At 50.0% G+C, this 23,399-nt stretch overlaps 1 protein-coding gene across 1 annotated transcript; it reads left to right on the forward strand.

The window, feature by feature from the left end:
- Positions 1 to 521: 521 nt before the first annotated feature.
- On the forward strand, positions 522 to 22,566 carry LOC117234564 (the record flags this gene model as incomplete). The annotated part of the gene is made up of 4 exons (XM_033495919.1): positions 522 to 2,510; positions 19,882 to 20,101; positions 20,349 to 20,561; positions 20,848 to 22,566. Coding segments are annotated over 4 exons (3,267 nt in total), but the record flags the coding sequence as incomplete, so codon positions are not given.
- Between the last annotated feature and the right edge of the window lie 833 nt (positions 22,567 to 23,399).

The following is a 23,399-nucleotide window of genomic DNA, read 5'->3' on the forward strand; positions in this document are numbered from 1 at the left end:
GTTTCCGACTCTCGGCCCCGTTCGTTCGTGGTTCCGAGATTCTCCAACGGCAACGACAATTCACCGCAGTTATCGCGTACGGTGTCCATCATCGTCGATTCTTGTCGTCGGTTCGACGTTGCTGCTCGATCGAGCAAGGAAACGGATCCGAAACCAGAAACGCCACTGCCTTTCGTGTCTCTTACGACTCGGTTTACCGCAGCGAAGTGCGCCCGCGCATTCGCACGCTCACCAATATTTTGCAGAAAAAAAGCGGTGATTGTCGCGTACATCGAGGGAACGATCGGTTCGAGTTCGAAAGCGAGGAAAAGAAAAACGTCGATGACGATGCCGACAACGGTTATGACGACAATGACGACGACGACGACGACGACAACAACGACGACAACAACGCCGACACCGTCGAAAACAAAGATGACGACGACAACGACAACGACGACGACGACGACGACGACGACGACGACGATGACGACGATGACGACGATGACGACGACAACGACGACACCGACGACAACGACGACGACGACGAAGACGAAGACGAAGAGGACGAAGATGAAGACGAAGAAGACGAAGACGACGAAGACGAAGACGATGACGACGACAACGATGTCATCGACTACGTGTGTTACGTCAATGACCTTATTTTATCGACGTGCCAAGCATCGAGGTCACGGTCTTGTTATACCGGAAGCAGGAAACCGAGAACGAGATGGAAGAAAGATGACGATCGGGATCGCGCGATCACCGAGGAATCCGTCAATTTCTCTGGAATTCGTATCGCGAATGTTACGAACGTTCCTTCGGTCGATGTATTTCCTTACACTGCCTACAATGACGAGGACGATGATATCGGAAGCTACCGTGATATCGGGGAGTCGTCGCGTGTCGTCGCGTCGTCCCGCGAGATCGGGAACGTTCGTGTTGGACAGGAAGAGTATCGAGAAGAGACGAAATTTTGTCGAGACGTTGGCAACCACGGGGACAAACTCCAAGTGAGAAAAGTGGTGGACGATGGTATTTGTGACGACGGAGAACGTTTTCGTAAATTTCGAAGCCGTCGTAAGCGGAATGCCGATTCGGGACGCGATACGCGCAGAAAGGTTTGCGTCGCGAACGGAAACAGCGGGAGACGCGAGAGCCACTACACTGCCCGGTTCCAGAAGCCGATCATCCCCAACGGAAGCAGCGAGAACGAAACGAAACTCTCGAGGAACGGACCAACGACAACGAAGGTATCCAACAACTGGCGCGGCCGAAAGTACGGATTGCTGTTCATCTTGTATTTATTGGCTTGGCCGCTGGTGTGTTCGACGAATCTCTCCGGACAGTTCATCTCCGGTTTTACCCGTAATCCATCCCTCGGCCCAGTCGAAAACCTTCCGCGGCACAATGTCACGCAAATTTCCTCCTTGTTGTTGTCGTCGAGCGTCGCTCATCAACGTCAACAACATCAGCAGCGTCAACAACATCAGCAACATCAGCAGCAGCAGCAGCAGCAGCAGCAGCAACAACAACAACAACAACAACAACAGAAGCAACGTTATCGGCAACTGGAGGAAGAGCACGGTGTGCGAGAGCAATTGGTCCGGGACGCCGAGTACGCCAGTAACGGACATCACCGTCGCCGTCACGAAGAACAACAACAACAACAACAACTACTACAACAGCAGGAAGACCAAGGTCGCGAGCAACGAGAGGTGGAAGAATCGTCGTATCGAGATCGCGGCGAAGCCGTTTTCGAATCCGAATCGACACATCCTTACAACGAATATAGCTGGGAGATGAACCAAATAAATCCTTGGTTATCGGCCTGCGATCTGGCGGGCCCAGCGCCGGCCGATCTTCAGGGTAGCTGCGGTCCACCGGAAGTACCGAAATATTGTCCGGTCGCCTGTGTGGCAAGCTCGAAGGGAAACGGCGGTAATGGAAACGATGCCGAGTTCGTCGAGGTGATCGAGAAGGTCAGGGTCACCGGAAGGAATTGTTATTGGTCGACCGGTGGAAAGAAGGAGGCAACGACAGAGACGGCAGTGGCGGAATCGGAACGGTTCGACTCGAGTTCGATAAAGTCGTCCGGGACGGACGGCGGTGAGGTGGCGAGTGACAAAAAGGGAAGGACCGACCGAGAGAAAGCCGAGGGCGTACGGATGGATCCGGAACAGTGCCTTTTTTATCTCGAGGAGTCACATAAGAGGGACATCTGTCGGGATGATTTTGGCCGGACCAGTACGCGAAGTTTTTTAACCCCGAGGGAGAATCGATATTGGTTCATGAGCGGGTTGCGTCTGCGGCACTGCTGCGACCACGCGGTGGTCAACGCCCTGGCACCTGGCAAGGGTGGTCCGCTCGAGAATGTGCTAAACGGTGGCCAGAAGTGCGTCGATGCCCTGGACAAGCTGTTGCACGCCGATGTGTTAGCCGCAAGATTGCATTGTGAGTTCGAGGAAGTGCTCGCGCGATACGACTGTGCACAGCCCTATTCGGTCATCTTCAACTGCACCCACTGCAAGGTAACGGCTCTTCACGCTCTCTTCTCTTTCCTCTCTCTCTCTCTCTCTATTCTCTCCTCTTCTTCTCTCCGTTTGCTCCTTCTCTTCTTCCTTCGTCTCTTCGTTTCCTCCCCCATCTCCGCTCTGTTATCGTCGAGCGTACTCGCTCGACCAGCCTTTAGCCGATAACCGACCAACTTGCAAAGTAATCGCAAAAGTTGGCAAACGAAGCGCCTCGTCTCGCCGATAACCGTCGTCCTCGTGAGATCTTGTCCCCTCTTCTTTCCCGGGAGATGAGGGAAAACGCGGAAACACGGTATTTGGCAGACGAATCGGCGGGACGCACCATCGAACAACCGAACGATCTCCTCTTTCGTTCGATTCAGCGCTGAGAAACGTTTCGCGCAGAAAGTTTGCCAATTAGCTACGAATCCCGTTTCCCTCTCTCCTTGTACGTCCGTTATATTTCTCGTAACGAGTATCTTACCTAGTGCAAATTCTTCGCATCGCGCGCAACTTGTTCCACCTTTTCGCGCTCGATAGCGAGAGTCTCGGGAACATCGCGAAGAAATTGATCCGATTAATCGTGCGATGCTACCGACTATGAAAAATCGTTCGCCACGGTGTGCCTTCGGACTGCCGCTGTGTTAGTGGCGCGAAGCTTACACGACGTTAAAAATTTTCGGCTGATCGCGCGGACAGAAGTTTACGCGAGAAGAGTAGCACGAGCGCGATATCGATTCGAGCGATTAGCACGACCATTCGTTTGCCCCATTTGCGGCTCGTGATTTAATGCCATTATATACATATGTATGAAGCGACGATTCGTTTCTTCGTTCGTTACCTCGATCTGCATCTGCGCTCCGCCTCGAACTTTCGTCCTCTTTTTTCTCCGTCGATGCTGCGACTATCCGCCGGAGAATCGTCGTAAGCGCGTCGTTGCATCGTACGCGACCGCGACACGTTTGGAACGCGTGCCGGATTCTTCGTGGGATAAAACGTCTGATTGTCGAAAAAAGAAAGAAAAAAAAAAAAAAAAAGAAAAGGAAAGGGACTGATTAATTAATTCTGTTCAGCGTTCGATGAAAGTTGAAGGATCGTTGACCTACAAATTAGGAGAACGAAAGTGGATGAACGAACTTGCACGAGATGGCCAGGATTCCGGTTACGGTACGCGAGTCTGTTTTATATAACGCGAGAACGCGTTAATTGGCGGCTGATTGTGAGCTAATCGGACGGGTTCGTTTATTATTCATCGGCTTCTTTTTCTTTTTTCTTTTTGCTCGAACGAAACGCGTACGAAAAGAGGGCATCGTGGTGGCGCATCGACGAGCGAAAATTCCTAGCAGAACGAATCGAAGCACGTGTACCGGGATCCGACTAAAATCAACGTTAAGGACAACGTATCGGAGATACGAACGTGCCTCGCGTCTCGATCCCAATCAGTCGGGTCGTTGCCAGACAGCTAATCATCGAGTGCGTTTCCTCCGGATTGATGTTCTACCTTTAGGAAGGAACGCGGACCTATACCTATTTGTATTATATTTGTAATCCGCGTATTCGCGATATCCGGTGGATGGCGCAATTTCTGAAAGAAACCTTCGTTACGCTATAGTTGCTACTTGTTCGATTAGAACTGCTCGTTTCTTCTCGGCAGCTACCGATATTGTTTTAACATGCAACGAGTTGGTACGATCAAGTAGTAAACTAATTTGTACGACGTCCCCGACGATTATATCGGAAATCAATTTGCAGATATTCCAGTGCGTTGAACATCGTGGCAGCCGTTATCAGTCACGTGTCGGTCGGTGGTTATCGGTTTTTATCGTTGAAACTTTTTCGGCCCGACCGATTTCCCGTGCGATCCAACGAAACTTTCTACATAACGTCCGAGCATTTTGCGTTACGTCGTTACGTCGCTATAGGTAGGTGATACCGGAGCCAGCAAGGGTTGAAAGGTCCCGAGTGCAGGTGTACCGGAGACTATGACCGGCGCAGTTGCAGTTGCAGTTAAAGTTGCAGGCAGGCGACGGGCAGCCGGTCATTGCTTTTCTGTGCTACGAAATTGACGCTGGCGCCGGCGTCGGTGTCGGTGTCGGTGTCGGTGTCGGTGTCGGTGTCGGTGTCGGTGTTGGCGTCGGCGCGTTTACGCTGCTTGCAGGGTCTCTGTGTATATAGGTGAGCAAAGTATACACGCGGATCGTCCGAGACAGATATAGAGGGAAATCCTCGCGTAACCTTGTTAATGGCTCGTTGTCCCTTCTCGAAACCGCTGTCCGAGCCACGTATCGTTCGTTCGACGTAACGAACGATTAGCCTGGAAAGCGAACGTTACGCGTCCAACCGTCGACCATTCGGCCTCCGAAAGTTTACGTTTCTTACCCGTCGTTTCGCCCGACGATGGAAAACCGCGAAATCCGGTCGCGCGATTAGTGCGCTTGCTCCAGCCTTGCTCGTCCCTTGGTACGTGCTACGAACATGTGCGTACTGTTCTTACACACGCGTACGGACACGTTGGCGCGTACCAAGTGGTTTAACGATTAAACGTCAAGTATAGTCAACCGTGCGTCGGTGCGAAACTGTTGGTTGGCCGTGGCAGCTAGTTTGCTTACGACTTGTTCGTAATGACGCGCGTGCCTCGGATAAGCCACGATTTGCTCGTAAACTACGTATCCTTAGCGAACGAAATTAGTTTAGTCGGCGGTAGTCGGCAAGGCGGAAAGCGTAACAGCGATCTCGTATCGAGAAAACTCGTTAGTACTCGTCGTAGATGGGAAAATTCGGCACGAACGAGACGAACGGCAGATCGCCAGGTTAAAAGAAGGAGCGATCGGTAAGGAGCGTGGATGGCCGGACGAACGAAAGAACGGTTTGCAAAACGATAGAAACGCGGGAAAGAGGGAAAGGCGAGAAGAGAAGCGAACGATGGAGCGCGGAGCGTCGCTCGAGGGGAAACTCGAAGCAACGAAAGATGGTGGGAAAGAGACGGAAAGACAGAGAGAACGTACGGTACGAGGTAGCAAGATCGCGTTGCCTGTTGCAAAGAAACTTTTATTTGGCGCGACTCGTAACTCGTTCTCGTTGCCTTCGAGCGAAATCCGAGCTCGTAATTCCGATAAAATACTTCGTGGACCAACGAAAATGGCAAAGATTTTCAGTTGAGATGGCTTGAACGGGACAGCGCAAAAAACTGTTTATGCTTGGCTACATTTTTGGCGAACGGTTATTACCGATGTACAATATACGCAGTTGCAAGCTGTCCGATGCAGTGCGCGGCCACTCCTCTTCCTCGTTCGTTTCCTACGTGTGTACATTATCCATATACGTGTAGCTACGTAGATATACGCGCATAGCTATATATCGCGTGTCCTATGCAAGTTATGCATACATGTTACTCAACGATACGACGTTGATGTCTCTCGGCTCTGGTGTAGAATTCGACGTAGGTGGACACTTGGGGTAATTGGCAACAAACTATGCGGATGAATGCGACTCTGCCAGAGTGTTCCTTATTATGTCGACTAGCTAGGTGTTTCCTTCCAGTATCTCTCGTTTCCGATGCGCCACTCTATGCTATCTCTCTTTTGTTTGAAATTTTCCCTCGTTTCCATCGTCCACCGCGTCCGTACGTTTCTCGTCGAGTACGTAACGCCCGTCGACCGATCGAACGACCGGCTTTTCCCGTAATTTATCGTTTCGCTGTTTCAACTAAGCGTATTTCGGTAGTGAGCAGATAGACGGATTTGGTAGATTTTCGCGCGGCTTTACGCGATGCATTACGAGGAAACGATGGCTTCGTTGCTCCGCCGTTTCGACCTTCGAGCGAACGAATTACGGTAATCGCGTTTACCGCCGCGAATCCCAACTTTTCAGAAGCGTTACGACACGCGCAAAGCGTTACATTCGACGAACGTACGGCGAGCTGCGACGAAGCGACGCTACGTGAAATTCGACGACGGAGGAAAAGCTATGATTCGCAAAGGGGGCGAACTGTAGCTCGAAATGAAAATATCGGTCTCTCGATACGATAACAAGTCGACGAGATAGGATGTCCCCGATAAATGTTTAAGCGGTTAAATCGAGTTTTCGCGGGTAGCGAGGTGGCTAACGCGTCTCGTTCGATCGATCGTTCTAACGAAGGCGAATTAATTAACAAAATTGACGTCAAGCTGGACCGTCGACGCGAGTCGACGCGCGAGACGACGCGTTCCTCGATATTGCTGGTAAAAATAAGCTGCGTTAATTTCGGCCGGCCGGAACACTGGTGGAATCGAGCGACGAAAGGTCGCGTTAGCAGTGCTGAATCGAGTTGCCGTTTTATTCGAACGCGGCCCTGTTCGTCTGTGACGTAGTCTCGACCTCGGGTCTCCATCGTTTCTTTCAACTCGCTCGAATTAATTAAACAAAACTGACGTCAAAGCGCGACCGCCGCTTCTCGAACTATCGCGGACGATACTATTTCCTGATACATATTTATTTCCTTGCTTGTTCCTTTAACTCTTGCCATTCGGCTTCCAGTTGCTTCCAGCTATCGATCAGCCTTACGACTGTACGTGATCTTTGCGACGTAACCGTACCATTTTACCATACATACGTATATACAGGGTGGTTGGTAACTGGTGGTACAAGCGGAAAGGGGGTGATTCTACGAGAAAAAAGAAGTCGAAAATATGGAATACAAATTTTTCGTTCGAGGCTTTGTTTTCGAGAAAATCGACTTTGAATTTTCGCTCGGTACGCGTGCACTTTATCGCGTCTCGTTATAACGGATGTCACTGTAGATCGTTGTCTCGATGGATATTATCGCAGTTTAAGTTTGTTTTTGCCGTAACGGAAAATTAGGAATGCATGATGAAATAATACGGAGTAATCATAAAGTTTGTTATTACAAAAATTGCTGAAAATGTTGCCCTCCTCGCTTAACTCCGCTTGACTTTTATTTACGAAGCCATATTAAATCAATTGTCTATTCCGAAGAAATCGCAAGTTGCGAGCAATTGGAAGAAAAGATTATTGTAGCCCTTCGTACTTTAAAACAATCGAATACGTTAGGAAGTGTTCGTAGAAATTTAATTGGAAGAGCAGAAGTACGTGCTCGGCAGAATGGGCAACATTTTCAGCAATTTTTGTAATATTATTTCATTATGTATTCCTAATTTTCCGTTACGGCAAAAACAAACTTAAACTGCGATAATATCCATCGAGACACCGATCTACAGAGTGAGATCCGTTATAACGAAACGCGATAAAGTGCACGCGTACCGAGCGAAAATTCAAAGTCGATTTTCTCGAAAACAAAGCCTCGAACGAACAATTTTTATCCTATATTTTCGACTCCTTTTTTCGCGTAGAATCGTCCCCTCTCCGCTTGTACCACCAGTTACCAACCACCCTGTATATAGAATACTACTGCGAATTGTAACGCGTACGTCGCGTTATCGCGCGTTTCGCCGAGTAATCGAGAAAAGGAATTAATCGGACAGAAACGGATCGCTCGTCGGACTTGATAATCGGCATCGTATGTCGTGTCGAAGGAACGAAAGGATACGCGCGTGCCGAACGTCTGTCACGGAACAGATTCGAATCGAAAGAGTCTAGAGGAGGGAAAGAGGATAGCGGAATAGAGAAAAAGGGGAATCGGAGGGGTTGCTCCGAAGGTTGGGGTGGACGAAGGATGGTCGAGGAGAGGGGAGCCGGTGTAGGAGAGTAAAAGGGGTGGGAGGATGCGAGGTGCAATCAATAGCGAGATTGCCCTCGCTCGGTAGCTACTCAACGCCAATAGAGGAACGTTATAGACACGAGCGTAGAGCTGTTAGCGCTGTTACGATTGTATTATAGATTCGCTGCTCTGTACCGGATTCTACATAGCCGAAACGCGTGCCCAAGGTATCGCCATCGGGACTTTTCGATCCGTCTGTCGGACGATACCGTTGGCGTCGCGCTTACAGTTCGATCGGCCACGATCCTCCGTAGCCGATAATAAGAGATAATTTGACCGTGACCTGATACGATCGATCGTTGCTCCAATCTGTAGACGCCGCTCTCTGTCGTAAAACGTTGGTAAGATGATGTTGGAAATATTACGTTTGTTTTCTATTGTTGTCCCGCACGTGTTCGCCGTAATAAAGTCGTGCAAATGGCTTTCCTTCGTGCAAAGAAATTCTCGAATAAAATCGGGGCTTAGCTGCCATTTCGTACCGGCTACGAGTACCTATTATTCTAGCCTGCACTTGGGTGCCACTCGAGTACTCGAGAACTGTGTTGCACAGCTCCTTTTCGCGTCAAGATTTCGCGCAACTCGAGCGAAACGCGCCTCCAGCCGCGAAATCCTTTAAATTTCTTACCCTCGTCGTGACTCAGCCTCCCTACGTCCTCTTCTCTCTTCGTCCCTTGGCTCTCCTTCTCCCGCTCGTCTCTTCCCTCTGCGAGAAACTAGGCAAAATACCTGGCGGAGGAGAACGCCGGCAAGACGATCGTCGAAGAAACAAGGAAAGAAGAAAAAAAAAGACGCGTGTCTCGGGGAATAAGCAGATCGTGTCGAGAAGTCTGGCCTTTTTATAATTCGACGACGCTGTAGAAAATGCGACGAACGCGATAACAGAAACCGGAAAAATACTCGAAGAAAACAACCGTCCTGACCCATATATCGGACGGAATTGCAAGGCATCGTCGAATTCGGTCTACTCTCGCCAATCTTCCTTCTCGCCTACTTACCGTCCCCTCTCCACTTTTACAGCACGCGTTACGTTCCTTCGCGTGACATTTCAACAGCTCGTTCTTACTTTCGTATAGCAAAAATACTAAGTTTACTCGTCGTCGATATTTCATTCTATAGCTGGTTGTTTTAATCGAACTGAAAAGAAACGCTCGCTGACGTTCCTTCTCTTTCCGCCATACGTCGACTACTGGCGAACGTACCCGAGTGGCAACCGTCATTTAAGGAATAGAATGGAGGAAATCGGAAGTCTGCTGGTCTATCAACTAGTTCACGAAGTTGCAACTATGCGATCGTGTAGTCACGTGTGCGCTGGTTAGCAACTTACCGAATCGATATTGCAGGCATCCTCGTAAAATATCGACGGCTGTGAAATACGTATATGTACGTAGATTTACTGCGAGCGCATGCTGTCGGATAATCAGCGAATAAGAATTCACGTTCGCAGCTTTATACGCGCTTACGAGACGTTCCGTTTCTATTTTCTTTGTTTTACTTTATAGTCGACACCGTTGCGAGACGTAACCTTACCGAAAGATTCCCCTCGAAACTTTCTATTATCTTTGAGAAACTTTCTCTTTCCACGAGTATTATCCTTCGAGGTTGCAAACGTTTCTCGCCATAAAATTGCACGGTTTCGCTTTCCTGTCGTTAGTCGATGAACATCGACCAAGAAATTGGCAACGGTTCGTGTAATTGGTAATCCTAGTAGCCGACGTAAGCCTCGTTGAGCGCCAGAGACGTACTCGATAACGACCATCGAGACGTACACGTGCACACGTCTCAACACGAGTGTACTTCTCTGTTTAACGCAGGTACCGAGCCAGGCGAGTACACGCGATACGATCGAAGGTGTTGAAACGCCACGAATTCATCGTCCTCCCGTTTGCCCATATCGACCTTTCCTTCTCTTCTTTTTACTAACCTTCCGTGTGCAAGCGAAGGATTCGGCATGCGAAACTGAGCGATTAGCATCGTGGAAAAGAGCGTACTATTTATCACGTGTATGGATGTAAAGGCGTCTATTACGCGGCGATATTTTAACCACGGATTTAACCTGATTCCAACTTGCCACAACTTTCTTATTTTATAATTTATAGGAAAGATTCGGCAAGACATTTATTTCGCTCGAAGAAGAAACGACTGATATCGAACGTCGATAACTCGTTGGCAACGGGAGCATCCTATCGCTAAATTTACACGATCGAATTGCTTGTGTTTCGTCCCTGAGATACGCTAGCTTCTCCCTCCGTGCTCCCTCGATTCTACTCGATTCAAAGTTTTCTTTTTTTCCTTGTCGAAGCGAAAGACAGGAAAGTTGGCGCGTGAGAAGGCTTGCCGTTCGATTCGAACGAGAACGTCGAAAGAGTGTGAAGAAACAGCGATGAGAAGAGAACGAAGGTGAAATACGAACGATGGTACAGCGAACCGGATAACGCAGAACCGGAGAGGCAATGCTGCGCGGATAAAACACGGATCGATGTCGCAAGGGGTCGACATCGAACATCTTTCCGTTAAAATTCCTTCGGTTTGGAACGAGGGAATCGATTCGACCGAGAGAAACCAGCGACTACGATGGAAGGGCCTTTTCTTTCGCGCGACCCCGTTTCTTGCGAGTTCTATCTTCTTCGACCTCTGTCTCCGTTTGCCTCGCACGGCCAACGATTCTCTGCTAGCGATGCGTATCGCGATGGTCGTATCTAATTGCTTGAATTGCGAGCAAGTGTAAAACGTTGTTTGAAGTTTTCACGGGTATAACATCGGTGAATAGACTTTGTAAACAACGGGTATCGGTTCTCGTCCTGTGGCTGTACAGTCAGAAGACTTTTTCGATCGATACAACGAAACGGCACAGAAGAATGAAAAGGTTCTAACAGGACACACGAATCGTCCTCTTTTACGTTGGCGCGCGCGAAAAATACTTGCCTCTTCTCTCCACTCTCCATCGAATCGCTCTACGTGAAAAACGACGGGACTACGAGCGGATATCGTATCGTTCGCTAAGGTTTCTTACGCGCGTATATTAGTGGACGCTTTCGTACGATCGGTATACAAAAAAAAAGGAAGTCCTATCGCACGTGGCTGCAGATGAAACGAGGTAAAACAGACCGCTACGAAAATCTCAGCTATAGAACGAACGCTTTTGTTTCTCATCGAGGGGGAAATACGTATGTACGTGGATGAAAGTAGCGCGCTCGACTTGCGCTAATCGCGAAGAAAAGAAATTCTTTGTAATCGTTCGGCCTGTGCGTCTTTCAGCTGTAAAACTTACTTGACCGAGACAGCGTTCTCTCTCTATTACCATCGATGCTGGTAGTTCAAGTAGGTCAAAGCCAGAGGTCGCGCGTTACAGGTGAAAACGATATCCGATCGTGCGAAACACGAACGAGCAACAAAGGAGTGGCAATTTTTTCTTTCTGTTTACCTTGTTAGGAAGCCCGAGGAGAGGCGTAGTAACGTCCTGGAGAGAACGTTGAAAACGAGGCTCGGAGGTAACGTGGTTCGCTTTTACGCGATACGTAGCGCAGGTTGAGACTTTGCGAACAACGTCCGGGGAATACAAGACCGTGTGTGGTCGCCACAGTTCCCTCGCGTCCATTTAAAAATTACAAACTTTCCATGGCTGACCGCTAGGAAATTGCCCGTGAGAAATTCCTGCTTCCCGCAAACCGCTTTCTCGTTTCCTTCTGCCTTTTCGCAAACGATCTCTCGGCATCCGCGAGCTCCACGAATAGAGGTACCGTGTCGCGAAACCCTCGCAACGAACGGCGGTCGGAGAAATTAGGAAAACGAAGCTCGATCGATAGAAGAGCGAAGCGAGTCCTGTGGCAGCGAACGACGCGACGCGATACAGCGCGTGAGGATAAAGGAAGATCGAAGGGATCGTTGTTGTTCGCCATTGGTTCTTCGTACGCGTTGGTCACCGTCGTATCCTTCGCCTGATCGATAACAGCGTACACGTGCAGGAAGATCTCCTCCAAGAGCGTTATTTTCCTCGGTTTTAACATCGACGCTACGCCATACGTCTTCACGGGGACATCCACTTTTCTCTCGTCGTCGTTTACGTTTCTCTTCTCCTTTTCTCTTCCCTCTACGCCCTACGTCCTATCGTTGGACAAAATTAATTTTCAGCATAGCCCGTAGATCGCCGATACGTACCAGCGGATAGTGGTTCCCAAGCTGAAATCGATTTTCCGTGTTTCCGTGTTTCCAGAGGGAAGAAAGACGACGCTAGTTGGAGGCTGATATTTTCGATTCGCCTAGAAACGGCAGCGGTAGGAAATGACGAATTCTATCTGTGTTTGCGAGTGCTGCATAGGTATATTTAGCTCGTCGTATCTGGCGATTTTTCTGCTTCTACTCCCGAGCGATATAGACACCGATATAGACACGGTCGGTTGTTCGTAAATATTCGAAAACTTTTATCTGGAAATACCCAAGGGAACGCGGTGCCGTTCTTTCGAATCGGAGCCCGTGAAACAGTCGTCATCGTCGTAATCTGATACGAACGAATTTAGGAAATAGGACGACCGCGTTTAAAAACTCGATCCTTGTTCCAAACTCGCGCAATTGTTCGTCGAATTTGCAACGCATACCGGATGGGGGATAAAACTCATCGACAGCTAGGGAGTGAGCTGATAACTCTTTATTTTTTTTTTTTATATATATTCCAGGATCAAATACGTCTATCGCGCGACCTTCGATCCACGTACGATCGCGTACGTCCTTAAATCCTCTCATCAGGTAAACGTATGTCACGTGGCGGTATCACGTTACCACCGCGTATTCGCCCTTCTTTCGATTATCGATGTTCGTTTCACGTTCTGGCCTCTTCGACGCAAATAGCTGCAACGTAACTAGCTATTCAACGCCGTAAATCGATCTCCGAGTCCCGGATCCGCCGCTCTTTCTCCAACTTTTGCCACGAAAACGTTAAACAGGTTTGATCCGATCGGTTCGCGGCCCTTCGTCTCTCCCGCTTCTCAAATCTTCGGCGCTGCTCGAGCGCTCGATGCGCGAGACGTCTTTAAACCTTCAAATTTTACATCGGACAACTAGCTAACACTTTACCGACCGCTCGCGGTTCAACAGCGCATACGCACATCTGACCGGCCCCGACTCTGTTTCGGTTTCAAATTGGTATAAAACTGTGTGACGCAACTGAGCAAGCACCTTAGTACTAAATAACGAATTAAATAAGAAAGATTGTCGATAAAAAGTCGATTAATCGGGTATCGGTCGGTAAAGCGTTAAAAAATTGCCTTGTTCCACGAACGGCCGGCTAATTTCAGCGAGGGATACTTGGCGCTCGGCGCAACAACACGCAACGATCTCTGTATCGCGTTAGTTACGAACTCGCTGGTTCGGGCACAACTCTGCGGTGCATGTCACGCTCGCGCTTTGCAACAATAATTTCTCATTCGCGGCGATTATTTATTCTCGTCGCACGATCTTCTCGTTGTCTGGCTAAATGCCTATTGTCCGTTCAGTGGAATCGTCGCTGCTTGATCGTTAACAGCCTCGAGTGGGATACGAGCGACGCTCTTCGGTGATTGCCAGCTCCGTCTTTGCCGGTGGGTGGTTTTTACGACGATGAACTGCAGTGAGAAACCGTGGCGTTGCAGTCGCTCGTAATAGGAGAACACGGTGATCTATTAACCTTTTGACGACCGACAGAAACGATAATTTTCAATCGTATAAAGCATGGAATAAAAAAGAGAAGAAGAGAAGAGCAGAGTCTAACGAGTGACATTTCATCGACTCCTTCTCCTTCCGATTCGACGATATCATCGGAAAGGTCTAAGCGGTCAGAGTGGTCGATGTGAAGCTATACGAACGGTAATTGTCGCGTTTAGCGCGAACCACGTAAGCGCCGTGAGGGAACGTTTTCAATTTTCGCTCGCGTAAGTCGGATATCGGAGATTCTCGGGTCCCTTTGTCGACCGTTGAAATTCATTACCGCTCGTATTTACAGCGCAATACCCAAGTTTAATAAGCGGACGCGTTTACGGCCGACGTATGTACATACATCGTTCGACACGAACGAAGCTTCGCTCAACGACCGTGATACGCGTACGTATCGTTCTTTGTTCGTAATCGTCCGACCGAACGACATCGAATTCTACCAAACTCCGTGCCCACTGAACGCCAATTTCTCCGCGTTTTCTTCGTTTTCTCTTCTCTTCTACAGCCTGATTTATACGATTCGAGCCACCGCTTCCTTTTCAAACGAAAATTTAGCGATTTAGTTGGACAAACGGTTCGTTGATCGAGCCTGGCTGGGAAAGCAACGGTGTGGAAAAGGAGGAAACGTCGTGTACTCGAGGCACGTTTTGTCGTTCTTTGTTCCAAGTTGTTCGAGCCTTTGTGCGGCCGGAGAAGCGACACTTGCCAGCGGCTGTCGTCTTGCGAGCAATTGTCTCGGTAAGAAGTGGCGCCCGGTCGACGTATAAGAGCGTAACTGAATGTTTTTTCATTTGTTCGCAAAACTGCGCCTACTCGAAGAAAGTGGACAGCCCTCGGGAACCGCGTTCGTCGTAATTAAATCGGTTCGTCGTCGAACGACCGCTCTTGCGATCGAAAATTTCTTACTACTCCGAGGCAAAGGAGAAACGACGAGACGGTTCGGCTGATCGATACGTCCATCGTCCTCGTTCGCCTGTACAACGTCCCTCTGGTCAGCCCTCCGTCGCTGTCCGATCGAAGGTGGAAAGACGGGAAAATTTTCATCCGCGTTTACACGACGAAACGTCGTCGTCTCCGTCGTCGTGTTTCTAGATCCTTCGCAATGGCGTTTAGGTAACGAGATCGCGAGAATTTCATAGATATCTCCGTATGATTCCTTTTCTCTTCTTCGTTTCTCCGAAACAACGCGCTGGGAAACGCTCGAAATAATCGATATTTACTTGGCTGGGAATTTCGCCGTTGGAAAATGTCGATCTGCGAGGTTCGCGCAGCTTTCATTTTCTGGGGCGAAACTAATTGGAATTCGGCACGCAGCGACCGAGTAACCAACAATATTGAAACTCGCCTGTTTGAAAGCGGTGCAGGTGTACCTATCCGTTAATGAAATCTACGCGAGAGCAAATCTATGCCCGGTGAAATTCCGAATATCGAACGTCGGAAGAGAAGACGAGCGTGGTTGGACGAAGCAACATTTTCCGTTGTTTTCTCTCTGATCGCACATCGATAGAACGCAGACGAGGGGAAGGACGCAGGAGAGAGGCACGCACGATCGAGAAACGTCCTTATCTGGACGAGGACGACGAACACGCGAAGGCAGGATCCAACAAGAGTAAGAGGAGGAGAAAACCACCGGGACGAGGCTGCAGAAGGTGCAGCAGGAGGCTGTGGAAGCTGGCTCGAGGAGGGGTAGGATTTGGGGTAGCATTGGTAGAACGGTGGCACGGATATGGGCCAGGTAACCAGGTCACCGCGACTAAGGGCATTGCTTTTGCAACCGCCAACCACCGCCGCGCGCCACCACCGACACCCCGTCACCCCATTCGAGCTGCTCTAACCTTCCCTACCCCTTCCCCTCTGGCCCCTTTTCTTTTTTTCTCCCTTTTCATCCTTCCATCCTTTTCCACATTTCTCTCTCTCTCTCTCTCTCTATCTCTATCTCTATCTATCTATCTATCTATCTTTCTCTCTGTCTCTCTTTCTTCGTCGCTCCCCTCATCGTCACTCGATACACGACGCACGACACGACACGTCGAACAACAGTCGCATCTCTCTGTATCCGCGATAGGCATCTTTGTTCCTCGACGTTGTATCGCTTGACGCATCTCGCGTTTCAGCGGTGCTCTTATTTCTCCTTTTCATTCTTCTCGCGTCTTTTCTGCTGGCGGTCTTTTCGTCGTTTCTCCGGAGAACGAAAAATACTTTCTTTCATTCCACCGAGCTATTCGACGGAGATCCGTCGAGGTTTCTACACGGCCGAGGAATTTGCCGCGGGACTGGCGATAGAATTTACCACGGCGTTGCAGCTCCATCGAGGGAACTTTGACGGTGGAAAGGAATCGCGTCGCGGACGTTTTCTTCTCTCCCTTTGCTTCTCCATGTTTCAGCTGTCGCAGCTACGAAAAATTGCAAAGATCACGCACGGCCACTCTCCGTGCCGCGTGTTCTCCATTTCCCATTCCATCGAGCCCCTGATTAATTTCCTTCGAAGGGTGGAGGTAAATTTCGCGCGTAACGTTGCAAGAACAGCTGGTCGTCGCGAGAATCGCAGGCATTTCGAAGATCGAAAGGCTGACGACTCGTTGACTCTGTGCCGGCACTCGACAGCACAAATACCGCCACTCGACGTAAACAACCAACGGACGACGGTAGCGCAGTGGTTAGCGCATTAGGTTACGAACGTTCGGAACGCGGGATCGAATCCCAGCGACCGAAGTCCGATTTTTATTCCACGATTCTAAATAGGAAAAAATTTTGCAGTACCCCCAGCAGCGACATCTACAGAGCTACTCCAGCCCACAATCATCACGGACACGACTTATACACCTCAACTCGTTCCGGTTTGCACGAATTACGCATTCGCCCCGTGCGATCTGTACATTCGCCGTTTCCCTTTTCTTCTCCTCCGCTCGCTTTCGCAGGTAATTAATCCGGCGCACTCGTGGCACTCGTAGGCCGAAAAGCTCGTTCGCGAGCCAAGTGCGGCGTATAAACGAGAAACACCGGAACCGAGGGCTACGGTTTCCGGTTGCACGAGCATCGTTTGAAAATTTCCCAGCGGGCAAATTAGCACGTACGCCAGGTCAAGCCGAACGTGCCTCGTGTGCTAGCCGTGTCACGGTCGTCGCGATCGAGGCTTCGTTCGTCGCGAGACGCTTGTCCGATCCTGAGGATCGGCGGTGAAATCGTTGGTTAAATTACCCAGTTACGTGAAACGAAACACAAGCGCGGTGGCGTTTTTTCTAGAAAAAAGAAAGACGAAAGAATCGTTGGCGCAAAGAGCATTACTAATTTCAAGCCTCTCGTCTTTGATCTCGACGGCCTGACCGAGACAAAGGATCACTCCGGCGTATTCCGAAAGAGGGATAAAATTAATGTCACGGATCCGGGGTGAACAATGACAGGCGGAATTACGGGTCGTTGTATGCGCTGTACGTGCATACACGCGTACACAGCCGCGCGTCGGAAAATACGACCACACGGATACTCGTACGGTATACACACGCAGACCTCTGGCTGCGCGCTATCTGTCGCCCGTATCGAAGAGAAAGAAAAGTAGAGCGAGAAGAAAGAGCAGGTTCGGCGTCGATGTACGTTAGTCCGGGTGAAAAGGAACGAAGTACGCGGTCCATCGCGACCGGTGGAACGTGTATGGTCGTGCGAACAAAACGCACCATTTCCACCGACTATATCCGATTTCCCATTTCTTTGCTCCTCTCTCTCTTCCCAGTCCGACCAGTGAATCGGAAACGTTGATACGTGGCTGCTGTTTCGTTCGTTATTCGGGTTAAGAACCATCTGGTCGATCTGACGAAAAAGGAGAGAGAAGAAAAAAAAGGGACAAAGAAAAGGAGAGAAATTCAGTCGGCGGGAAAAAGACAGAAGACGGGATGATCGGATAGGAAGGAGGCGGAACGTACCCGCGCAGGTTGCGACCCGCGTCGTCGCGCCACGTAACCGCGAACGCATCGGCGTCGAAGAATTCGGCGGAAGGAAATCGGAAAACGACGTATTGTTCGAAAGCTGCGCTTCGTTATAGCGATCTAATTGTAAGCGAAGGAAGGGTAGGGACGGCCGATCGAGGGGGATGAGTCGACGAAGCACAAGGTGGGAGAAGACTGATCGGCGAGCGACGAGACACGAAGCGGGAAAAGGGACAGGGTGGACGAGACGGCTGAGATGGGAGACAGAGGGACGGGGTTGCGGGTGGAGCGAGTGGAAGACGAGCAGCACGAGCCGGGGTTGGCAGAGGGACGAAAGGAAGGACGTAGCCCGAAGGGGAGGGTACCGCATCTGCCTAGCTCGAACGTAGATACTCGACAGAGGCTGGAGAGAATTGGGTCAACCAACTTGGAGTGCGTACTTCAGGTGTAGCTACCTATCCGCCGATCTACCGTCCTAGCGTTCTCGGCTATTCCTTTCGCGTTTCTCGCCGAGCAATCTTTGCCCTTTCTTTTCTCGTTAACCGTGCGGCGAACTGCCGTCGTTCTTGGCATTCGTCGAGTCGAAGAAGCTGTCGCAGCCTCGGAGTCCTTGCCACAGCTTCGATGCCGATTCCACCGCTCTATTTTCCAATCCAACGAAAAGACGCGTCGATATCTATACGCGAAGCTACGATACTCGCACCGTGAGATATCGTCGCGTTGCCGCGAGTTTGGCTTTACGAACAGTCTCCTTTCTGCGTCTCCGGACCAGACAGAGGGTAGCTCGTCCAGGGTTTTCGCAGATTACGTCCGCCGCGTTTCTTAGTCGATTCTTTGCGATTCGTAGAATTCTTCAGGAAGTACTGTCATCTCCGTTAACTCGCAACATCGTTCCGTTCGAACGCAGTTATCGACGACTCGTTCGTTCTCGATAGAGAAAGAACGAAAGGAAAAGGTGGCATTTGCGCGAACAAAGTCAAACTCAGACAAGTTTCGATCGTATCGGGTTGGCAACTGTCATTAGAGGTGGTATTGTCAAAGTTCGCGATCACTTAGGTGCCAAACCAATAGTTCGTATTATATCGTATCGCATTATACGTTGCCTACTTGATACGGCAGCCGAGTCACGCGAGTCTCTGCACGAGCGAAAAATCGCAAGACGCGACTGCTGCCTGTACGATGCAATTCCAACGCGCCGTTGTATGTCTGATCGAGCGAACGGTTGCAAATGAAAAACGATGCAACGGCCGTTAAATCGCGTTAACGCGTGTACCGCGCGTGTCGTATGTACCGTGCGACCGTACGCTTTCGCCACGGTGAAATTCATATTTTCCAATTGGGACGCGTGCTTGCGTCGCGCGTTCCTTTGCGACCAGCAATTGGCGAAAAAGCGACTTTATCGCGACAGGGATCGATCGTGAGATTCGGCCGATCGACCGTTAACGAGCGGATTTTGGCGGCGAGAAGCGAGCTGGTCGGAGATTCGGTAGAAACCAGGGCAGAGGCAGTTACGCCGAGGTCGTTGCTTTTCGTAGATCTGTTTCGGGTCGCTCGTTTTCGTATGGCAGCGGCCGTACAGCTGGACTTGCCGGGCAAAGCACGAGCCAAGGTTACGGAAGAACGTGAAACGCGTAGCCCGTTTCACGATCCTGTATCACCGGGATACCGAGCAGCGCTTCTTTCAGCTGTGTACACGAAATACTTAATAAAGCGGAGCGACGAGAGACGAGAAGCAGGATAACGAATACGGATAGAGAGAACAGCCGGGGATAAGTCGCCGTGGCGAATAAAAGGGTTTTCCTGCAACCAGAGCGTAATTATAACGCGCTCTTAGAGGATGCGCAGAAAGTGTAATATTTAAAGTAGGTCAGCCACTGACCCGTCTTATTGCCTGCTCTGACCTCCGATCGTCGCAAATAGAACTCCGAAAACGGAGCGTAGAAACGAGAAGAGAGCGATAACGTATCTTTTGGTCGCACATCGTGCGAACGTGTTTTCTGTTTCTAGCCGATTCCAGTCGGCCAATCCGCCGCGTTCTAACGCAGACTAAACAGATCGTTTGTGATTGCAGGAAGCGTATAGGAAATGGGTGTGCAGCTCCCTGGTGCCTTACTTTGCTCATGGGGAACCACAGGACTTGAATAGCTCCAACAACTGGGCCGGAAGCAGACTTAGGCCCTGTCGGTCCTTTTGCCAATCCGTGGAGCAACGTTGTCCCTATTTACTTCCGGGTGATCGTGCTCCCGCCTATCCCACGCAATACGCCGGCGAACCCACTTTTCTTTGCAGAGGTAACTCTTTGGTCGTGGATGACGATCCGCCTGTACTTTACCACCATCCTCTTACCGCTTGTCGTCCCTCGCCCTCTGTCGAACCAAGCACCACATCGCACAAGGGTAATAGCATTTTTGGCACCCTGTTCATCCTCTTCAAAGTCGTCCGACCAATTGGCCGATTTCGAAAGGCGGATAATCCTGTGACGAGACGCGTGGCTGGTTCGAAGGAAGACGCGGCACTTGTAAACGGAAATGATTTCAGATCCGAATATCCCCGAGACCGGAGAGCAAGCCGCGAGGGCATTGCACAGCAGCGAAGAGAACGAGTGCTGCTTTCACGCGTGTTCCGAGGAGTTGCCGGGATCGGGTATTTGCGCGAATTGCACGGACAAGGAACCACGGAGACGCGGCAACAACCACGATCCTCCAACGGCACCCCGTTGCGAAATTAATCCCATTCAACCGGCTTCCACAGGTACGTACGTTCTTTCGTCTTTCTTTACGCTGATCTCTTCGCGACAGTCCGATTCTCCGGTTGAAAGAAAGCGCGTCGAAAACGTCGCGGAAGAACAGCAGCGACAGTTGGATCGCGATCCCTCGCGCTACGAATAGCGATATCGTCAGACGCGCGGATGGCTCGAGCCTCGGTTGCTTTCCTTCGTACGTTCGTCTCTTTACCGCGTAGAAACGTGGAAAGACGCGGCGTATCGTAGGTTGGATCGGACGTAAGACAAAGGTTCTGCGTTTTTTGTTTCGACCAGGTGGAGGACACGAAGAATCGGGATTCACGGACAGCAGCCTGGAGCGCGAACAGAGACACGACTCGTCCACTTACTCCGCAGCTGCGTCGATTTCGAGTACGGGGCGGCAACAGGGAACGTTGGTGTGCGGAACCGGCGATGGCGTCGACTCGATCGCCAGCGTTTCCTCCTCCGATCGATCGGCAGCCTCGATCCTTCCGCAACTCTTCTGGCTATGCTCCGTTTTAACCAGCATCCTCGGCAACGTTCGAACGATTCCCGTCCTCTGGATCGCCAAGATCCTTCTGTGGCCGGTCGTGCCGCTCGATGGCAACGAGGGTAGCGATGGTCGCGATCACCGTGCTAATCGTTGCGGTAGCGAATCAAAGTCGAAGAAAACGAGCGGCCTGATAGACATCGTCGTCTGGTTGCGCCGTTGCTTTCGCGGCAACTACATCGGCGCGCGTTACCGTGCGAACCGGTTGCTGGAAAAGTGGCTGGTGATCGAACGTCGATGCCGAAGCTGGTGGTGTCGCTGCTGGTACTGGTGGTGGTGGAGATGGCGAAAAATATCATCGGCGAGCGGTCGTGTCCGATGGAAATTTCGACCTCGACGACCGCGTGGGAAAAGTCGTTTCGCTCGATTCGTCGACACGCGTCATCCTTCGACTACCGGTGCTACGCTAACTCGTATCGTTGCAACCGCCGCCGTCACCGCCACAACCATCGCCACAGCCATCGCCACTACCATCGTCGTCACCTTTCCAACCACCGTCGTCACCACCATCCCCACCCCACCACCACCACCACCACCCCACCGTCGTGAAAAACGAATCCTTTTTCCATTTACGAAAGACGTATCGTGATTCGTTGTACGAGCGTTGGATCCAGTGTTTCCTCGTCGATTCGTTCACGGTAAAGTGCCTATGGCGACGATGGTGCTGGCGGTGGTGGTGGCTGCACCGATGGTGGCGATCACGAGAAACGCATTACGGCGGATTCGTCGGAACGGCGATATCGCTCGGCAGGAAGGATCGTTTTCGTGGTTTCCGGCGTGATCGAGACGAAGCGGCCAATCGAAAAAGGAAAGAAAGAAGAAGAAGAATAAGAAGGAGAAGGAGGAGAAAGAGGAGAAGACGGAGCAGAGAGGCTTTAGAAGTTTCCGAACAGTGGACTCGATCTTGTTCGGCTGGAAGACGACGTTCGAAATTATTCTCGAGGAAAAAGGACCCACCATAGAGCAGTTCGTCTACGCAAAAGCGTACAAAATACAGGTTTTTTCTATCGGTATATCCAGAGCTCTGTCGGCAAGTACGTATTTGGCCGTACCTTTCTCGATTTTCAACTCTCGATAGATCCAACGTCTTCGAGCGAAGCACGCATCGCGGAACAACTGGAATCCGAGAAAGAGCGTACAAGAAATGCTGGCAGACGAGCGTTAGGAAGCGGAGAGAGGAAAACGCGAAACGTTCGAAGTACGTACGTACGGAGATGAAAAATACATGGAACAGAGTGTGAGAAGGATCGGGAGGAAAAATGGTGCGACGTAATTTTCCGGAAATGTGTACACATGGAGGAATAGGGGAAAGTAGAAATGGGGAGAATCCGGGTATCGAAGAGACGAAGAAACACGTCGACGTGGAAACACGAAGTTCGCACGTGAGGACAAAAGGACGTGAAACAAAACGATGAAATCGTAACGTCTGTCGCTAATAATAATAATAATAATAATAATATTAATAATAATAATAATCATAAGAATAATAATAATAGTAATAATAGTAATAATAATAATAATAAAAATAGTAATAACAATAATAATAAAAACAACAATAACAACAAGAACAAGAACAACAATACACAACAATAATTAATTAATTAAAATATTAACGAGGATATCGACGACAATGACGGAGACGGTGACTGCGACGGTAATTGCAACGACGACTATGACGCCGACGTTTCGACGATAACGATGGAGACGACGCCGACGATGACGACGACGACGACGACGACAACGACGACAACGACGACAACGACAACGACGACAACGACGACAACGACGACAACGACGACGACGACGACGACGACGACGACGACGACGACGACGACGATGATGAAAACGATGATACACAAACGATAACGATAATGATAACGATAAAATGGTGACAAAGGACAATGAATAAATAATAGTTTACGGATAATAAAGTAAATGATAACGATTAAATAACGAGATAACGATAAAAGGTGGGGATGATACAATGGAGTAACGTTAACGTTAACGATAGAATGATTACGATTACAGTTATTGTTACACGTTCGATGCGTCGTATGCATTCGAATTTAACGAAGAGAACACGCACATATACACTGAACACACGGAACCAGCACGTACACACAGATAATTCGTTATTTCGCGAGGAGATAAAAAGCAAGAAAGAGCGAGCGTAGAGGGGAAGATTGCGCCGTAGTATAACGAAGCGAGAACAGCGTACGAAAGAGAAAGAGCGAATACGCGTGGAGACGCGAGAGAGGTAGCGAATGCGAGAGAGCGTGAAAACGGTGGAAGTCTC

Source organism: Bombus vosnesenskii, unplaced genomic scaffold, assembly GCF_011952255.1.
Source record: "Bombus vosnesenskii isolate JDL3184/JDL3185 unplaced genomic scaffold, Bvos_JDL3184-5_v1.1 scf7180000013305, whole genome shotgun sequence".
NCBI lineage: Eukaryota > Metazoa > Arthropoda > Insecta > Hymenoptera > Apidae > Bombus > Bombus vosnesenskii.